Genomic DNA, 19,942 nt, shown 5'->3' with positions numbered 1-19,942 from the left:
TTTGCAATGCTGCATTTAAGTACATATTGGTATAAAACAGCCAACAGCTTTGATTATAGAAAATGTGTGTTTTGTTTCAATATACAAAAGTAAATTCTGAGTGAATGTACACGTCGTGCTGAAAATGCTATCCCCAGTACTAGTATACAGAATATAAATGGCAACTAATGCCTGTGTAGACAATGAAGATCCTGTACAGGCATTCATTTGAAAGATTTTTTTTTTCTGCCTTCAGATATTTTCAGCCACAGAATATACACTTTTAAACCAGTTTCCATTTCAATATAACTATAGGATAATCTTTATTTTTTTTAAAAAATCCACATCAATTGGCAATAAATTTAAGAGACAGCTGTCATAAATAACAGTGCTATATTTATTCTTTAAACAAGTGGAAAAATAGACTTTATATTAGTTGGTCCAGGTTTAGCTTCATGAAAAAGAAGAGAAATCCTCAAAGTAACTGGCAAAAAAGCGTCAAAGAAGTTTTTGGTGAAGAATTTCCCAAACCATTCGTTTCCTAAAATATGGCATGTGATGCTGGAACAAAAAACAAAGGAACAAAATGAATTCCTGTAAAAAAAAAGTCTAGCACACAAGCATACAAATAAAGGACAGTACACAAGCAAAAGCATGTCTAAAAGGTAAAATTATAACTTTAGTTTGTTTTTGTTTGGGGGGAGTTGGCAGCAGGACCAGAAGACATGGATTTTACGGCAAGTCAAAAATCTTGTTTTTGTACCTGCAAAAAAAATGCACATTTATTTTTTTAAAAAACCTTTAACCAATTCCAGACCGCCCGCCTGCAATGTACTGGAGCAGCCCGTGCAAGCAAACCAACATGTCGATACATTGAAGCACATAATACTGTAAACATTGTTAGGCACACGTTTAACCCCTTGATTACACTAGGTGTTAAAGAGGTTGTAAACCCCAAAAAAATTTTTTTTTGCAACCTGCAAGAGAAACACATAATGAGCTAGTATGCATCGCATACTAGCTCATTATGAAATACTTACCTTAGAACAAGCCCCCGCCGTGCTGTCCGCTTACCTGCATGACGGGCGACATGTCCAGTCGCCCATCTTCCAGGATCGCGGCATCCGGCCATCTGATTGGCCGGAGCCGCGGTGACGTCACTCCCACGCGCGCGCACCGACGGTCACGGCACGTAGCTCTGAAGGAAAGGCACGAGCGGCCGTTCCTTCAGAGCGCATGCGCCAGTGACGTCACTGGCTGCATGTAAGGTAAATATTTCCTAAACGGAACATGTTTAGGAGATATTTACAGTACCTATAGGTAAGCCTTATCATAGGCTTACCTATAGGTACAAGTTACAGAGGTCATAAGTGACCATGTGTTATTAGCACTGATAACTATTAGTGTCACTGGTGATGTCAGTGGCAGTTAGTCAGTTCCTCCCCAGCTTCAATTAGTGTCAAATTGATCGCTGCACTATCGCAGTCCCATTATAGGTTGCTGATCACGTCCATTAGTAGTAAAAGAGAAAAAACAAAAGTTTATATTATATATACACACATATATATATATATATATATATATATATATATATATATATATACATATACACACACACACACACACACACACACACATACATACATTATATATATATATATATATATATATATATATATATATATATATATATATATATATATATATATAGAGAGAGAGAGAGAGAGAGAGAGAGAGAACGAGGGAGATATCTCTCTATATATAATCTCTATCTATATCCATACATACACCCTAAAATTTGTAGACGCTATACCTTTAATGCAAACCAAATCAATATACACTTATTGGGGATTTTTTTCTAACAAGACATGTAGCAGAATACATTTTTTTTTTTTTAATTTAGCAAAAAATAAGAAACCCAGTGGTGAAGCACCACCAAAAGAAAGCTGTATTTGTGTGAAAAAATGATATAAATATTGTTTTGGTACAATGTTGCTTGACCGCGCAATTAGCAGTTAAAGTAGAGCCGTGCTGAATAGCAAAAAATTGCCTCGTCATGAAGGGGGCAAAACCCTCTGGAGCTGAAGTGGTTAAAATTTTAGACTTATTAAATGTGGAAAGCAAGGAAAATAACGGAATTTTTGTAAAATCTTACCTGTAAAATTCCTTTCTCTGAGTCCTGACAGTCGCCGCCTCCTCTAAGTCATCACTATTGGGTATTGTCATCTGCTCCGCAGGAGTAGCTAGGCATATAGACTTAGTTAAAAACAAAAGGCATTTGCATGTATACACCCCTGGGGGCTGTCCCATCTGGTCAATACCCCCCTGCAGTGTCCATTCCCAACTCAGTTTGGTAGCATAGCAGTAAGAACAAGAACCCCAAAGAGGGGCGGGGGCGGCGACTGTCGGAGGACTCAGAGAAAGGAATTTTACAGGTAAGATTTTACAAAAATTCAGTTTTCTCTTACGTCCTCCGACAGTCGCCGCCTCCTCTAAGTCATCACTATTGGGATGTCCCAAAGCAGTATAGACATGAGGGGTGGGAGACGCAACCGTAGAAGAGGCAACGCCGTACCCATATCAGAGAAAGGAACCTTACAAACACTGTAAGGGAACCCACTGGGCAACAGAAAAATGAACAATGCTCAACAGGAGCAACCGCCCAGAACAGCAAACACCAACAGCCAGGGACCCACAAAAAAACAAGGGTCCTTCATGGCACTGCCGCACTGGGAACTTTGCGGCCAAAGGGAGCATCAGCTGATGCCTGAACGTCTACTTTGTAGAATTTTGAGAACGTGTGCACCGACGACCAGGTCGCAGCCTTGCACACCTGGGCCACTGAGGCCCTGTGCCAACAAGCCCAGGACGTACTCACAGATCTAGTAGAGTGTGCCTTAACAGGGAAGGGCGGCACCCGTTCCTTCAAAGCATAAGCCTGTTCAATGGTCTGTCTGATCCATTTGGCAATAGTTGCTGCGGACGCAGCCAGGGCCGGACTGACCATTGGGCAGACCGGGCACATGCCCGGTGGGCCGAGGCCTCCGCTCTCAGTCAGTCAGACAGTGTCTGTGTCCCGATGCCGGCAGTTGCCGGCCGCTGCTGGCCTCTCCACGGCCGATTCTGCAGAGACTGAGGGCCGCCCACCATGTCCCCAACTCCCCGCCAGTGGCCGCCACTCACTCTGAGTACTAGTAGCACTGCCTGGGCTCAACTGGCAGCCGGCTGATGCTGAGCTGAGCCCAGCGCCGCTCACTGCGGCCGCCGGCCGGTGTCATGTCGGATTGAGGCGGCATGATCGGCATCCAGCGTAGGCACTCAGGAGGGGTACCGGCATCAGGTGACTGAAGGCGAAGGGGTGGAGCTAGAGGCCGGGGACCATCACCCCCTGCTTGATTCAGGAAGAAGCGGCGGGAATGAAGTCGCCGGCGCCGCACCGCAGACAGCTTCAGCCAGAGTACAGAAGTTGAACACCAGGACGACGAGCCAAGGCCTGGCTGCTGCAACAAGGTAAGGAAAGGGCAGCCGCAGGCAGCACAAAAACAGACACAACAGCTGGGATTTGTGGTTCTTGGCTGGCCTCCACCGGCAGAGCATTGTTCTGGTCAGACTGGTCTGGAGCTGTCACTGCTAGAAAACATGTGCCATCATGCCAGTTTGCTTGTTACATGTGATGTGACAGCCAGGTGCACATTTTCAACATGAAAATGTGCACCTGGCTGTCACATCACATGTAACAAGCAAACTGGCATGATGGCACATGTTTTCTAGCAGTGACAGTGTGTAGCTGACTGTTATCTGTTTTTTATGCCTGCGGCCTGCCTGCTGCTAAGCCAGAAGTGATCAATGCTCTGCCGGAGGCCAGAACCACAAATCCCAGCAGTGTTGGGTTTGTTTTTGTGCCCTTTCCTTACATGACACATGTTCTAGCAGTGAGTGTGTAGCTGTTTTAAAAACCGCTACACACACACAGTCACTGCTGCTAGAAAACATGTGCCATGTAAGGTTTACAGCAGTAACTTTATATGAAGCTGACAGTTGTTTTTTATGTATCTGGCACTCCCAATTTCTTTGAAAACATTTTTCGGCACACTGTGCCCAAAAAGGTGGTCTACCCCTTGATTAGAGTAACCCTCATCTTGTGCTGCTTCATACTATTTTTAGGACTCAACCATCAAAACAGGATTTAAAGTAAGACAAAAAAACAGCATCATATGGCAGCTCTGATCTAAACTGGACCCAGTCTGTCAGATTAAACTAAAAAAAGGTACCGTAATCCAATCCACACATCCTGGAACATTAAATCCTTTCATCAACCATCCAGACGAACGTCACGCCCCCCCCCCCCCCTCCTGGGCTGCTCAGTCCAAAATGCCCGGGCCTATTTTTTGTCCCAGTCCGGGCCTGGACGCAGCCATGCCCTTCCGAGATCCCTCAGGAAGAACAAACAGGGAATCCGTTTCACAAAAGGATTCAGTAGACAGGTAAACCCTGATCGCCCGAACAACATCCAAAGAATGCAAGGCAATGTCCTTTGGATGCTTAGGCTTCGTGCAAAGCGAAGGCAGAACAAATCCCTCATTAAGGTGAAATTCAGTGACCACCTTGGGAAGAAAAGACGGAAGTGTCCTCAACACCACCTTATCCCTATGGATTACCAAGTAAGGGGAGCGGCAAGACAACGCCGCCAGCTCCGACACCCTGCGAGCCTTTGACAGCAGAGGTAAAGAGATCTCCCTGATATTTTCAAAGGGAGCGCGCTGTAGCACAGACAGAACCAAGTTTCAAGTCCCATGGAGGTAAAGGCTCCTTCCTGGGAGGAACCACGTGTCGCACACCTTGAATGAAGGTGCGGACCAAAGAATTAGACGCCACCGGGCGTTGGAAAAGAATAGCCAGGGCAGACACCTGACCCTTGATTGTGGCCAGCGCCAATCGGTTTCAGCAGCCAGGCCGTTAAAGCCAGCGACCGTAAAGTAGGATGGAAGATTGGTCCTTGAGACAGAAGATCTTCCCGCATGGGCAGCCGCCATGGAGGCGCCACTGCCAGGTGAACCACGTCGGCGTACCAGGACCGGCGAGGCCAGTCCGGCGCTATCAGAATCACCAGGTGTGGCTCCGAGGCTAGCCTGCGGAGGAACCTGGACAGCAACTGAATCGGAGGAAAGGCATACATCAGACGATACTGATGCCAAGGGGCCACCAACGCATCCGAGGCGTCCGCCAACGGATCGCGTGTTCTTGCCACGAAACTTCCCACCTTTCGATTTAGCCGAGACGCGAACAGATCCACGTCCGGGGATCCCCACTTTGCACACAGCATTTGGAAGACCTCCGGGTGTAAGGACCATTCCCCCTGGTCCAGGGCCTGGCGACTCAGGTATTCCACCTGCCAATTTTCCACACCCGGAATGTGAACTGCTGAGATTGCCGGGACATGAATCTCGGCCCAAGTCAGAATCCCGGGCCGTCCGAGCACTCCTGGTGCCCCCTTGGTGGTTGATGTAAGCCACCGCGGTAGCATTGTCCGTCTGTACCCGGACAGGACGACCCCTTAGACGGTCCGACCACTGTAGAAGGCAGAGCTTGATCGCTCGCAATTCCAGGACGTTGATCGGAAGGGAGGACTCCTCCTCTGACCAAGTGCCCTGGGCAGACAGGGTGCCCAGGACCCCACCCCAGCCCAACAGGCTGGCATCCGTGGTGATCACCGTCCAAACCAACGGACGGAAAGACTCGCCCCCCGTTACCGACGGGGATTGGAGCCACCACAGGAGAGCCAATCTCGTCTGACGACTCAAAGAGTCATGCAGATCTAGGGACTGAGCCTGTCCATCCCAGTTGGCCAGGACCTCCGCTTGGAGAGCCCGCGTGTGGAACTGAGCAAAGGGCATCGCCTCGAAGGTCGACACCATCAACCCCAGGACCCGCATACAGGTCCTGAGTGACAATACTGGAACGTCCCTGAGGGACCCGATCTCGTCCCGCAACGCTCGGAGCTTGTCCTCCGGCAGGAACACCTTCACCTGAGCAGAGTCCAGAATCATTCCCAGGTAGGGAAGGCGAACCGAAGGGCACAATGATGACTTCTGAACGTTGATGGTCCATCCTAACTCCTGAAGCGTCCGGACCGTGATGGATAGATCGCGCACCAGATCCTGACTGACACTCGATCTGACGAGGAGGTCGTCCAGATACCCCAGGATCGCAATGCCCTGCGCCCTCAGTAGGCCCAGAACCGGGCTAGGACCTTGGTAAAGACCCTGGGAGCCGAAGCGAGACGGAAAGGTAACGCCACAAACTGATAATGGTCTCCTGCGACTGCAAACCGAAAGGTACCGCTGATGACCCTCGAAGATGGGGACCATGCAGGTACGCATCCTTGAGGTCTATTGAAGCCAGGAACTCTCCCGGGCTCAGAGAAGCTACCACCGATCGGAGAGACTCCATACGGAATTTTAGAACTCGCACAAAGCGGTTCAGAGCTTTCAGGTCCAGGATAGGACGCACCTTGCCCTCCTTTCTGGGCACAGTGAACAGATTGGAATAAAAACCCCGAAACCTGTCCCGGTGAGGCCCCGGGACGATCACCCCCTGAGCAAGGAGGTCCTGGACCGCACGGTGCAAGTCCTGCAGACGCCCCGGAGGCAAATGAAGATTCGAGGGGAAGAATCTGTCCGCTGGCCGGGAAAGAAACTCGATCTTGTATCCCGACCGAACAATTTCCTGAACCCACCTGTCCGAAATCTGGAGCAGCCAAGGTTGAAGTAAACCGCGCAAACGTCCCCCCACCCCAGAGACGGGTGAGGGCGCGCCTTCAGGCAGAAGTGGACTGACCCGACGTAGCGGTATTGCCTGACTTCTGCTTACCCGCCCAGGGCTTCTTCTGTCCGCCCTGGGACTTGAAGGGCTTGCCCTTGGACTGGTTCCGAAAGGCAGGAAAGGAACCCTGACTGGATTTAGGCGCAGAACTCCTCTTGTCCCTGAAGGGCTTGTGCTTCGGGTTCTGGGGTAGCATAGTACTCTTGCCCCCCGTGACACCTTTTACCAGGGTATCCAACGCCTCGCCAAAAAGGCGAGAGCCAGCATAGGGAAAGTCCGCCACCGTCTTCCGCGAGGACTAGTCAGCCGACCAACTCTTCAGCCATATCAGGCGGCGATTGAGCACCGCGACACTAGAGAGGCGTGCTATTAGCGGGGCCTCATTCAAGGCCACATCACACAGATACACGATTCCCCGGTGGACCTGATCCACCATATCCAGCCGGGCAGGTGGAACACCATCAGTCACAAGGCTGCTCCTAAGCACCTTAGACCAGTCAGCAACCGCCTGCGCCACTAATACGGACGCGAAAATCGGTTTGAGCAGAGAGCCCGTCACCGTATAGGAATGGCGGGCCAAGGACGCCGGTCCGTAGGATCCCGAAAAACCGGGGAATCCTCCGTAGGTACCAAGGTAGCCCTATTCAGCACCGCGACCGTGTGATCCACCTGCGGCGGTACACACCAGCGCGATTCCGTAGCCGGTGCAAAGGGATAAAGCAATTTGAACCGACTAGGCACCACGAACGGACGCTTTAACGTGCGCCACACTTCATTAACAGTGTAATGAAACTCAGCGGGACAGGGAAAAACCTGTGCCGACTTGCGGGTCCTGTGTGTCCCAAAGGAAGACACAACGCCCGGAGGGCTGGGCTCATCCTCCAAATGTAAAGTGTCCTTTACAGAAATAATGAATTCATCCATGGTTTCCCGGGGAGGAGGTATCAACCCCCTCTACCTCCGCCTCCCCCTCAGACCCCTGCAGGTCCACGGATGAGCGGGACCCCGAAAAGGGCACGCTCGCAGCAGCAGCAGCCATATCACCATCCGAATCAGAGGAGAGGGACAACCTGGGCCTCTTACGAGCAGCACGTTCAGCCATCAGCATTTCCATATTCGACACCAAAGTCGCCACTACCACGGCCAAATCAGGTCTCAGAGGGGGCACCGGAGAACTGGGGGCCCCCACCAGGGCTGGTGGAAATTTGCTATCCTGAGAATCCATGCTCAGGTGAGAAAAATCAGGACAGTGCAAGAATCAGGTGCTGTCCCCTTAAAAGCGCTGCGAGTGCGCAGCCCACCGCTCCAGCTATAGAATAGAAAAAAGACCCCCAAACAGGGAGGAGTCAAAACTGAGCCAGAAGCGACAGTACAGAGATATATTGAGAGCAATAACCTGCAGAGCCCCCGCAGAGTGTTGCCACCGCTGTCCTGCTTCAGAGGAAGAGGAAGTGCTGTGAAAGTAGGCTGAACTATTCTGCTGCATGTCCCAGGGAAAATGGCTGCCCCATAGAAATGTATGGGAGGCTCCACCAAAATGGTCGCCGACATGCGGCCGGACCGACCGGTCACCGCAAAAATGGCGGCGATTGGCGCCAATGCAGCATGTAGATTCGCCCATAGAGAAGCTCACATGCTTGCCCAGTGTGTAAAAAATGGCGGACCGTGCGGTATTACCCCGCCTCGGTCCATACACAGTCTGCACCCCCAAACACCTAAGTGACCCAGGGAAGGGGACCCCGCAAACACACACACAGCGCCGCAGCGCATGTACAAGCGAACCCCGCAGGGATCACAGCAGGGGGTCACACAAGGCACAGACATGGGGAACACACGGCAACCAGGACTGCCACCCCACACAGAGGCCCCACACAGAAGCACTTACCTGCACCCGATGGCGTGGGGAGCCTCACAGAACGGAAAGCCGCTGTCCTCATCTGACAGGGAATGCCGTTTGCTAGGGACATTGCACTGCTGAGCCGCAGATGTGCCCGGTGAGGTAGCCACCTCACAGCTGCATCCCTGCAGCGAACAGGGATGGGTCGTTCATAGTGCCAGGGCGAACCATAGCTGAACGCTTGATGGCGGGCTGGGGGTCCATCTGACCCTCTGTGCCCTGGAGACCCAGGGCGGCCAGTACGAATCCCAGCACCGCATGATCATCTTCGTCCGAAGAGTCGACTAAAAACTAAAGCTGATCAAATAAACAGCTAGTAAAGAAAGAAAAAAACTGACATTTTTCAATAAAATCAAATAAAAAAGGAAGATAGGCTGAGACCGAAGCCCCAGCACAGGGAAAGCCTAACTACTCCTGATGCTAGGCAAATTAAAACTGAGTTGGGAATGGACACTGCAGAGGGGTATTGACCAGATGGGACAGCCCCCAGGGGTGTATACATGCAAATGCCTTTTGTTTTTAACTAAGTCTATATGCCTAGCTACTCCTGCGGAGCAGATGACAATACCCAATAGTGATGACTTAGGAGGCGGTGACTGTCAGAGGACGTAAGAGAAATTTAGTTTTCTGTTCATTGACAGACAGCTCCTGATTCTTAACTATTGGGTGTTACTGCCCCCTATAGGAGTAGGACACTAGGCAGGAAAAAGCTTAACTACGCCATTGGGCAGTCCTAGGGGGTATACACCCACTCTCAGCTACAGCCACTCAGTTTTGTTACAAGCATGTCAGAAGAAAGCCAACTCCACAGAGGAGTGGGTGCTGTGTCCTTCAATGAACATCAGAGAAATATAATTTATGTTAAGTCAAAAACTCCTTTTTCTCTTTCTTTCATTGATGGACACAGCTCCCGATTCTTCTTAACCATTGGGACGTCCCAAAGCAGTGTTAAACATGAGGGCTGGGAAAAAGGCAGAAAAAATTTCCAAGGCGAACCATAGCCAAGCAGGTAACATGGAGCTCAACCATAAACAACTGCAGCTCACCTGGAAAAAAATATGGGATTTTTGACTTGCTGTAAAATCCATGTCTCTGATGTTCATTGACAGACACAGCTCTTCATCTTCATGAGCATAGGGTTATGCTGCCCCCTACAGGAGGACGACACTAGGCAGAGAAAAGCTTGAGCACGCCTATGGGGCAGTCCCTGGGGGTATACTCCCACTTCCTGTTATAGGTATTCAGTTTTGTAACAAGCAGCGTCAGAAGAAAAAAAAAACAACTTCATGAGGGGTGGCCGCTGTGTCCGTCAATGAACATCAAAGAAATGGATTTTATGGTAAGTAAAAAAAATGGATTTTTGCAAAATCTTACCGTAAAATCCTTTTCTCTTAAAGCTCATTGACAGACGTAGTCCTCCTTGATTAATATCAACTCGGGTTATACTGCCCTCTACAGGAGTAGGACTAGACAGGAAAGAAAACGTTCTGGCCACACCCTAGGGGCAGTCCCAGAGGGTATATCCTCTCACTTCCTGCTACAGCAAATCAGTTATGTCACAAAGCAGTGTTTAGAGAATTTAACCCAACCCCACTCAAAAACAGAGGGGCGGGTACTAAGTCTGTCAATGAGCTTAAGAGAAAAGGATTTTACGGTAAGATTTTACAAAAATCAATTTTTCTCTGTCGCTCATTGACAGACGTAGTCCTCCTTCATTAATATCAACTCGGGACGTCCCAAAGCAGTGCCACAAATGAGGGGTGGGAAAATGGAAATCAAAATCCAATCTAGAAGGCCCAACCGGTGCCAACTAGAAGTTTAAAAGGCTCATCAATCAAAAGATGAGACTCAACAGAAATTCCAACGGAAAAAAACCCTTGAGGTAGACCACCGGTCTCCTCAAATTGCGGTCTGCAAAACCTTGCGGCCAAATGAGGCATCCACCGATGCCATCACATCAACTTTATAAAATTTTGTAAAGGTATGCACCGACTACCAGGTAGCTGCCTTGCACATCTGGACCACTGACGCCTGATGGCGGTAGGCCCAGGAAGTACTGAGCGCTCGAGTGGAGTGCGCCTTAACAGGGAACGGAGGATTCCGACCCTTAATAGAATAAGCCTGTACCACCGTCTGTCTAATCCATCTGGAGATAGTCGCGGCAGATGCAGGCAACCCCTTTCTGGGGCCATCCGTGATCACAAAAAGTGAATCAGTCTTACGGAACGATTCCGTAGTCTTCAGGTATACTCTGATTGCCCGAACCACATCCAAGGAATGAAACGCACATTCCCGAGGATGACTGGGCTTAGGACACAAGGAAGGTAGCACAATATCTTCATTCAGATGAAAGTCTGAAAACCACCTTAGGAAAAAAAGATGACTTCGGATGAAGAACTACCTTATCCCTATGAATCCCCAGATATGGGGAATGACACAATAATGCAGCCAGTTCTGACACCCTGCGTGCAGAAGTGATAGCCACCGAGAAGGCCACCTTCTGGGATAATGTAAGCAAGGGAATCTCCCTGATATTTTCAAAGGGAGGTTTCTGAAGAACCGACAACACCAAATTAAGATCCCAGGGCGGTAAGGGCGCGCGCACTGGCGAAGCCAAGTGCTGCACCTCCTGGATGAAGTTCCGCACCAAGGAATGAGTAGCCAGAGGCTTCTGGAAGAAGATTGCTAACGCTGAAACCTGACCCTTGATAGTGCTCAAGGATAGTTTCTGCTCAACCCCCTTTTGCAGAAAAAAACCAAGATTCGGGTCACCGAATAGGTACGTGGGGGAAAACTCCTACGATTCACACCACGCAATATAAGCCTTCCATGTGCGATAATAGACTTTGCTGGAAGTCGCTTTTCTTGCTTTAATTAGAGTAGGAATAACTGAAGCTGACAATTCCTTGTCCTTCAGTACCTGGGTCTCAATGGCCAGGCCGTTAAAGCCAGCGACTGTAAAGCACGATAGAAGATCGGTCCTTGAGACCGCAGATCCTCCCTGAGAAGAAGTCTCCAAGGAGCGTCCGCGACTAGTCTTGCCCAAGTCGGCGTACCCGGCTTGACGAGGCTAGCCCGGAATTACCGGGATAACTGGAGTTCCCTCCACCTCTATCCTGCGGAGAAATCTCAGCAGTAACTTGAGAAGGGGGAAGACATACAGTAGCTGATACTTCCCCTACGGGGCGCTCAGCGCGTCTGCTGCGTCCCTTAGAGGATCGCGGGCGCGAGCCCTGTTGAGCCAACCTGCCAACAGATCCATCTCCGGGGTGCCCCAATGAAGGGACAGCTGGTGAAATACCTCTGGATGAAGAGACTATTCCTCTTGATCCAGAATCTGACGGCTGAAATAATCTGCCTGTCCACCCCTGTGATAAATATTGCGGAGAGAACTGGAACAACTGTTCCCCCAATAGGAATGTTGGCCACTTCTATGGCCGCCAGGGCACTCTTGGTGCCCCTTGGTGATTGACCTAAGTCATGACCGTGGCATAGTCCGATTGGATCCGAACCGGGCTGCCCGGTCCAGTAAATCAGACAAAGTCTGATCGCTCTCAGTTCCAGTTCCAACACATTTATCGGTAACCTGGAATTTATCAGAAGAAATGACTTCCCCTGGCTGAGCATCGGAGACCAAAGCCACCAGACCAGAGCCTCCCTGGTCCGCTCGCTCAATCGGATCAGATTGTCCAGGGAATCGGGATTCCGATTCCATATGAGAAGAATCTCCTCTTTGGAGAATTCGGGTATGAGACTGGGCAAACGGTACTGCCTCTAAAGAGGGGACCATCAATCCCAGCCAGTTGACGGACAGCAACATCCGAATCATTGACTGAATCTTCTGGAGTTTCTCCGCATGGAGAAACACTCTTGCCAAGGATGTATCCAAAATTAGGCCCAGATAGTTCAGTCTCCTGGTGGGAACCAGGGATGATCTTTGGGAAAAGCAACGAAAACGCTGATGTCCTGCGAAGATGGGGATATGAAGATAGGCATCCTAAATGTCTATGGACGCCAGGAAATCCCCCTGATGCAGAGAGGCCACCACTGTATGGATGGACTCCATCTCTTCCAAGACCAGAATTGGACGCACCTAGCCCTTTTTCCTGGGCATTGTGAACAGGTTCGACTAGAACTCCTCCAAGGAATGGGAACTACCACTGCTTGTTGCATCAAGCTGTCCCCCGCAAAGCTTTTTTAAGCGACCCGGGGATGTCGAATATTGGAAGGGAAGAATCGCACCGGTGGAAGTGATCGAAACTCGATCTTGTATCCCGACCATATGACCTTGCGAACCCCTTTATCCGGGATTCTGGAAAGCCCTGGATCCGGAAACCGGTGAAGACGTCTCCCCACCCTAGAGATGGGTGGGGCCCATTCTGTCAATCCAACGGGATAACAGTGGCTTTATTTAGTCTGGAAATTGGTGAGTCCACTATTGGTGGTACCGTCCATCTTTGTAATGAGGGATTCCTCAAAATGATAGCGCCTAGCAATGCGTTTGGAAATAGCAGGGGCTCATTTACGGACGACCCCATTTGAGCAAGGGAAACCCTTCATCATTTTGGTAGGCTTGCTAGTACCAAAAAAGGAATACGAGTCTCCGCTACCTCTGCCGGTGTAACCTCAAGATTTAAGGTTCCCCGGACAGACACAACTAGTGCTTCCACCAACCCTTCTTGTGCTATGGCGGAGGCAGAAGCGTCCTCCTCACTGTCTGAGGAGACCGTACCTGAGACAACAACCCCAGAAACGGGGCTACAATGACCAGCTCAGAATCCGTATCTGAAGTATCAGATGACATAGGGGTAGGCGGGGGTCGCTCTTCTTGACCCCCGTCCCTGACAGGCTACCTCCACTCGGGATACCAAAGACTCCAAAACTGCTGATAATGCATCATCACAAATGGGGTACTAGAGGGTCCTGCGGCCACCCCGAGGGGATCCGGTGGGGATACATGTGTGGCAGAGTTCATGTAACAAGACACTTGCCAGCAAACACAAAAAAATTAATTGCAAGAAAAAAACATTTTTCTTTTTTTTTTTTAAACTTAGTCCCCCAGCGCAATAGCGCCCCTCAGTAAGAGAGAGAGAGACCCCAAGGCTCACCTGATGCACAGAAGTTTCTTATCAACTTGCTTCCAGCACTGTCTGTTACAGACAGGAAGTCTTTGGCTTGCTTTCCCTGGGCCAAGGAGGCGGCTCCGCCCCTTTACACGCCTTCCGGCGCCTCCCAATTACTCCACGAGGTGTTTGGTCACCTCAAACATGGCCGCCCCATGCTGGAGACACGAGGCTACGCAAATATGGCGGCCTCGTGCGATCTGCAAGAAAAAATGGCGGCGGTCTGTATAGGATAGCGGCGGCTTGCAAGCTAGCAGCGGCCTGCGGGAGGTGTGCATTCGGCATGTGCGGCCTACGGGAATGCCTCGGCCTGCGGGAGGTGTCCTCGGCCTGCGGGAGGCTATGCGGCCTGTGGAAGTGACCGGCTTTCTGGAGGGATAGCGATCTGTGGCTGCAGTAACTCAGGCATAGGCATCGGCCTGTGTACACACTATGACAGGTAGGATACCTCTATACCTCAATAGTAATGCCTTTTAGTAGTCTGCCACTGACTTCAGTCACCCTTACAGTCATATAGTGACTTTAGATCGTCAGCTCCCAAACCAAGCCTCCTGGTTTCTATTCACAAAATCACACTCAAAATTGGGGGATCTGTGACCTGTTATAGGATAGAGGGGAGACCCAGAAACTGAGTGTCCGACCATCCCAGAGAGGGGCCCACGTCCACTAACAAACCCGACAGGGGGAGAGGGGGAACATTCTACTCACCATACCGGAACCAGGCAGGCGCCAACTCCTGACAGAACCCCTCTCCACCGGGGTGGGGGGGCTGTCGACCAATACGGACGCCGTGACTCTGCTGGTCATTGGCGTCCAGGCGAGACGTTTAACTCGCAGGGTCAGTCCCCGTCCAGTGGGACTATGTCGCGGCCGACCCAGCGCGGAGCTATGGCCTGCACGCGCTCGTAGGCTGAACTGGGGTGACCACTGGATCTCAACATCCAGCCCGTCGCCCAGTTTCAGCGTACTTGCTTGAAGATCTCACAGGAACACTGGAGAAAAAAAAGCGGTCTAAAAAAGTATTTCTAAAAAAAAATCCTGCCAGGACCGAAGATCCTAGCAAGGAATCTAGGTCCTTACTCCTAACTAGACAGAAAAAAACTGATTTGCTGTAGCAGGAAGTGAGAGGATATACCCTCTGGGACTGCCCCTAGGGTGTGGCCAGAACGTTTTTTCCTGTCTAGTCCTACTCCTGTAGAGGGCAGTATAACCCGAGTTGATATTAATCAAGGAGGACTACGTCTGTCAATGAGCGACAGAGAAATCCCATTTTATATATCTTTCATTCATTGACAGACAGCTCCTTATCTTCAGAACAGTAGGGACGTCCCAAAACGGAAACAGGGTTAAACATGAGGGATGGGAACAGCAGGTAACAAACTTCCCAAAGGTTAAACATAAACCAGGTAACATGGAGCTCAACTGAGAACAACTGGAGCTCACCTGGAAGAGAAAAAAAACACCCCCTCAAAGAGGACAATCCTCTAAACCGCAGCCTGCAAAACTTTGCGACCAATAGGATCATCCCCAGATGCCAACACATCCACTTTATAAAACTTTGTGAATGTGAGCACAGACGACCAAGTGGCCGCTTTGAAAACTTGCACCACTGACGCTTGATGGAAGGGCCAGTAGGCACTAAGCGCTATAGTAGAGTGCACCCTGACAGGGAAAGAAGGAACCTAACCCTTGATGGAATAAGCCTGAATCACAGTCTGCCTGATCCATCTAGAAATGGTCGCAGCAGAAGCAGCTAGCCCCTTGCGAGGTCCATCCGTGAGGACAAACAGTACATTTTTTGTCTGTCATTACATGTGAGTAATGCCATATCCAATATGTAGGCAGGATGACACAGATCAGAGGTTAGATTACGTGACCACCTTTATGACAGGGAAAAATAATACTAATGTGGCCAAGCATTGGAACGAATCCCATAAGAAAGAGGTTTCTAGTTTGGTTATTCAGGACATCGAGAAAATCTGGATGCCAACAAGGGGATGTGACAAGTTCAGGCTATTATGTAAGAGAGGTGTTCTGGATTTTCAGTCTGAATACTAGAAGGTCAGCAGGCCTAAAATTTTGAGTGGGAAGTTTCCCCATTATGTACAGGTAATTGATTCCAGGGGCACCTTATATTCCATTCTAGCCTTTTTAGCCTCTTTTTTGCGTTTACCGGTTTTTGGTGTTTTTTTGGGGGATTTTCCCATAGGTGGTAAGTATGCATTATTTGAACCGACTTCGTTTATGAATACATTTATAATATATGTTTACTATTTACATCAGGGAAGGTCTCTCTGAGTTTAAAAGGTTGGTGGGATATTGCATTTCCCTCTCACAGATATTTAATGGCCGAAGAACCATCTTATCCCTGTGAACAACTAGATAAGGTGAATGGCAAGACAGCATTGCCAAATCAGACTCCCTGCATGCAGAAGCAATAGCCACCAAAAAGACCACCTTCTGGGATAATGCAAGCAGGGGAATCTCCCAAATAAATTTTCAAAGGGGGGAGGGGGGTTTCTGAACTGTCAACACCAAATTGAGGTCCCACGGCAGCAATGGAGACCGCACCAGGGGAGCCAAATGTCTCACCCCCTGGAGAAAAGTACGCACCAAGGAGTGTGAGGCCAACGGACGTTAAAAGAAAAAATCGCCAAGGCCGAGACCTGGCCCTTGATGGTACTCAAGGCCAAACTTTGCTCGACCCCTTGCTGGAGGAAAGCTAAGATCTGAGTCACCGAAAATGAGTGAGCGTGAACCCCAAGAGACTCACACCACGCAATGTACGTCTTCCAAGAATGATAGTAAATCATCCTGGAAGTAGATTTTCTAGCTTTGATTCCATAATTCCTACGCTTTTAAGACAACCCTCTATCCCTTCAGCACCTGGCTTTCAACAACCATGCCGTCAAAGCCAGCGACTAAAGCAGCATGGAAGTTCGGTTCTTGAGACAGCAGATCTTCCCCAAGAGGGAGTCTCCAAGGAACATCAGCGACCAGCCGTACCAGATCAGTGTACCAAGACCCCTTGAATGTGTACAGCAGAGAGGGCTGGAACGAACTGTTCTGCACACCTTAGAATGTCAGCTACTTCCCGAGCCCCCTTGGCGATTGACATAGGCCACGGCATTGTCCGATTAAATCCATACCAGACATCCCTGGAGACGAACTGTCCAATGATCCAAGCAAAGCCTGATCACTCAGAGCTCCAGTACATTGATCGGTAGCCTGGACTCCTCCAGAGTCCAGACCCCTTGAGCACAATCCCTGCTGAGGACGCCTCCCCACCCAGGTGGGCTGGCACCTGTGGCGACAACCGTCCAGTACAGGGGAAGAAAGGATTTTCCCTGAAGTGCCGAAGAATGAAGCCACCAAACCAGGGACACCCTTGTTCTCCAGCTCAACATACTCAGATTGTCCAAAAACTGAGGATCCTTGTTCCACTTCACCAGAATCTCCTTTTGCAGAGATCTCGAACTGTGGACAAACGGAACCGCCTCAAATGTAGACACCATCAGGCCCAGCACCCGCCTGCAAGTCCGGAGAGATGACCGTCTGCTGGACGGCAAAAGCCGAATTGCCTCCTGCAACTTCTGAAGGGAGAAACACTCTGGCTGAGACGAGGTGCAGTGTCGGTCCTGAATATTTCAGGCTCGTGGACGGGACCAGAGCAGACTTCTGAAGATTCAGAATTCAACCAAACTCCCTCAGCGTTTGCAGAGTGATCTCCAAGTTGCCCAACAGAGCAGTCAAAGACTCTGCTCGCAAGAGCAGATCGTCCAGGTACCCCAGTATCGTGATCCCCCGCTGACGCAGTAATACTAGAACCGGGACCAACACTTTTGTGAAGACCCGAGGAGGGGAGGGGAGACGATACCAAGGGTTAATGCCACAAATTGATATTGCTCCTCGCCCACGGCAAAGCGGATGAAGTGCTATGGGCAATACAAATGGGGATGTGAAAGTAAGCATCCTTAATGTCCATGGATGCGAGAAAGTCCCCCTGATGGTGGAGGGAGCTGTTTTTCCTCCAGGCCCATTCAGTAATAGCTTGTGACATCAGGGTTATGGTAAACACCAGCCTAAGTGCCGACCCAGCTACAGTGAACATATGGCAGGTCAAGGCCTCTGACCTATCAGCTGGATCAGAGAAGACCGGAGACTCTTCTACTGGTATTACCGTGGCTTTATTCAACCTGGAAACTGGAGAGTCAACTACAGGAGGTACCATCCATTTTTTAAGGAGGGAGTCCTCATAAGGGTACTGCATTTCCAAACGCTTAGGGATTTCAAAGGTGCGTTTCAGGGACCCCCACTTTGAGACAATATAGTCAAAGACGATGGGAAAGGGGGGAGGATTTGTGGGTGCCAAAGGTGTCCCACGCCTCTGATACTGCATTAATCGCATTTTCTAAATGTACAGTGCATCCACTAGAAGAACAGAAGAATCATCCTCACTATCTGAGCATGCAGGGTGGGCGCAGACCCCAAAAAGTAAGCAGCATCTGCAGTCGCCGATTCAGACCCTGGATCTGAAGAGACAGAGGAAGCACGTGAAGGCGGGAGACAGTTTTTGGTAGCCTGTTTGCCCAGGACCAAATACTTTTTGGACACCAAAGACTCCAGGACCGCCGTCAGTGCAGCCAGTTATGGGGTCCTGGAGGGCCTGGCATCCTCAGACTAGATCAGGTGGTGAAACGCGTTTCAGTGACTCCATGGATGGAGAGGGAATCTGCACCACAAAAGTGTAAAAACAAACCGTAAGGGACACTCCACCGCGCTGTCCGCACCACAAGGCCCAGCACAACACTACCCCTTTGTAGCAGCAAGAGGGAGAGGGAGCCCCAGGCACTCACCCCCACCGGACAGTTTACAGCAAGTTTCCGCGCAGTGATCAGGAAAAGGCATGTCTATGTCTGGTTATTCGCACTAGAGGCTAAAGACTTTCCACCATTGAATTGCCTCTAATCTGAGCTCTATTTTCAATGGGAAACTATAGGAAAATTGCAGCCAAGGCAACACAAACATGGCCGCGGATCTGTAGTGGGGGGGGGTCCCACAGCCAGACAAACTGTCCCAACAGGGAGTGGGGATCCGACAGGTGCCCGCAGCAGGCCCTTTCCCCTAAAGCAGCGATCGTTTTGGGAGCCGCGTTTCCCTCACACCCCCATTGCCGCAGCCCAATTTACCTCAGAAAGGTTATGTCCGCCCCATAGGGGGGGGGGGGGGTGTATGAGCAGATGGGGGGGGGGTCACAGGCCACCGAGCGGGGGGGGGGGGGGGAAGAGACTTGATTGGAAAGGAGGGGAGCTTGGGGGTTCGACCATCCCAGGGAGGGGCCCAGGTACAGCCCAAAACCCGCCAGGGTAAGAGGGGGAACGGCTACTTGCCACACCAGGAACAGGGTGGGCACCGCTTCGGACAGGACACCGCTCCATCATAATGTGGGTGCTGTCAGCCAGGAGGAAACGCTGTGACTCAGGCAGAAGCCAGTTCGTATGCGCCCTCAGGAGATGTTTAACTTGCAGGCCAGCCCTTGTCCAGTGGGGTTATGTCGCAGCTGACCTAGTGCGGAGCTGCAGTCTGCATGCGCTCGCTGGCAGGGCTGGGGGGACCCTAAGGATCTAGATTATCCAGTTTGTCGCTCAGTACGGCTGTTGATAGATTCTCACAGGAAGCCTGGAGGGATGACCGTATGCTGAACAACAGAAGCTGAATTGCCTCCTGCAATGTCTGGAGTTTTTCCAGAGGAAGAAACACTCTGGCTGAGGCAGAGTCCAAAGTCAGAACAAGATGGTCGTTTTTTTTTTTTTTTTTTTTTTTAAAAACGGACACAACCAAAGCAGACTCCTGAAGGTTCAGAATCCAACCGAGCTCCCCCAGAGTTTGCAGAGCAATCTCCAGTTGACCATCAGAGCAGTCGGAGACTCCGCTCGCAGAAGATCATCCAGGTACCCCAGTACCGCGATCCCCCGCTGACTGAAATAATGCCAGCACCGGGCCCAACACTTTTGTGAAGACTTGAGGAGCGGAGACGAGACCAAGGTCGACGACACAAACCCTTAATGCTCCTCGCCCACGGCAAAATGGAGGAAGCGTTGGTGATATTAGAATGTGCAAG

The 19,942-nt window shown here is 50.3% G+C and overlaps 1 protein-coding gene across 1 annotated transcript in view; it reads right to left on the bottom strand.

Moving 5' to 3' along the window:
- Nucleotides 1-477: 477 nt before the first annotated feature.
- Nucleotides 478-19,942, bottom strand: part of SENP1 (SUMO specific peptidase 1) — a gene marked incomplete at its 3' end in the record, with an annotated part of 87,724 nt that continues 68,259 nt past the window's right edge. Inside the window, exon 16 of the mRNA XM_082244705.1 lies at nt 478-540. Coding sequence (XP_082100831.1) covers nt 478-540 — 63 coding nt within the window. The remainder of the gene's footprint in view (nt 541-19,942) is intronic.

This window comes from Pelophylax lessonae (assembly GCF_965119305.1).
Source record: "Pelophylax lessonae genome assembly, chromosome: 2".
NCBI lineage: Eukaryota > Metazoa > Chordata > Amphibia > Anura > Ranidae > Pelophylax > Pelophylax lessonae.
The sequence above is the reverse complement of the archived record's forward strand: the minus strand, read 5'-3'. Positions and strand labels throughout refer to the sequence as shown.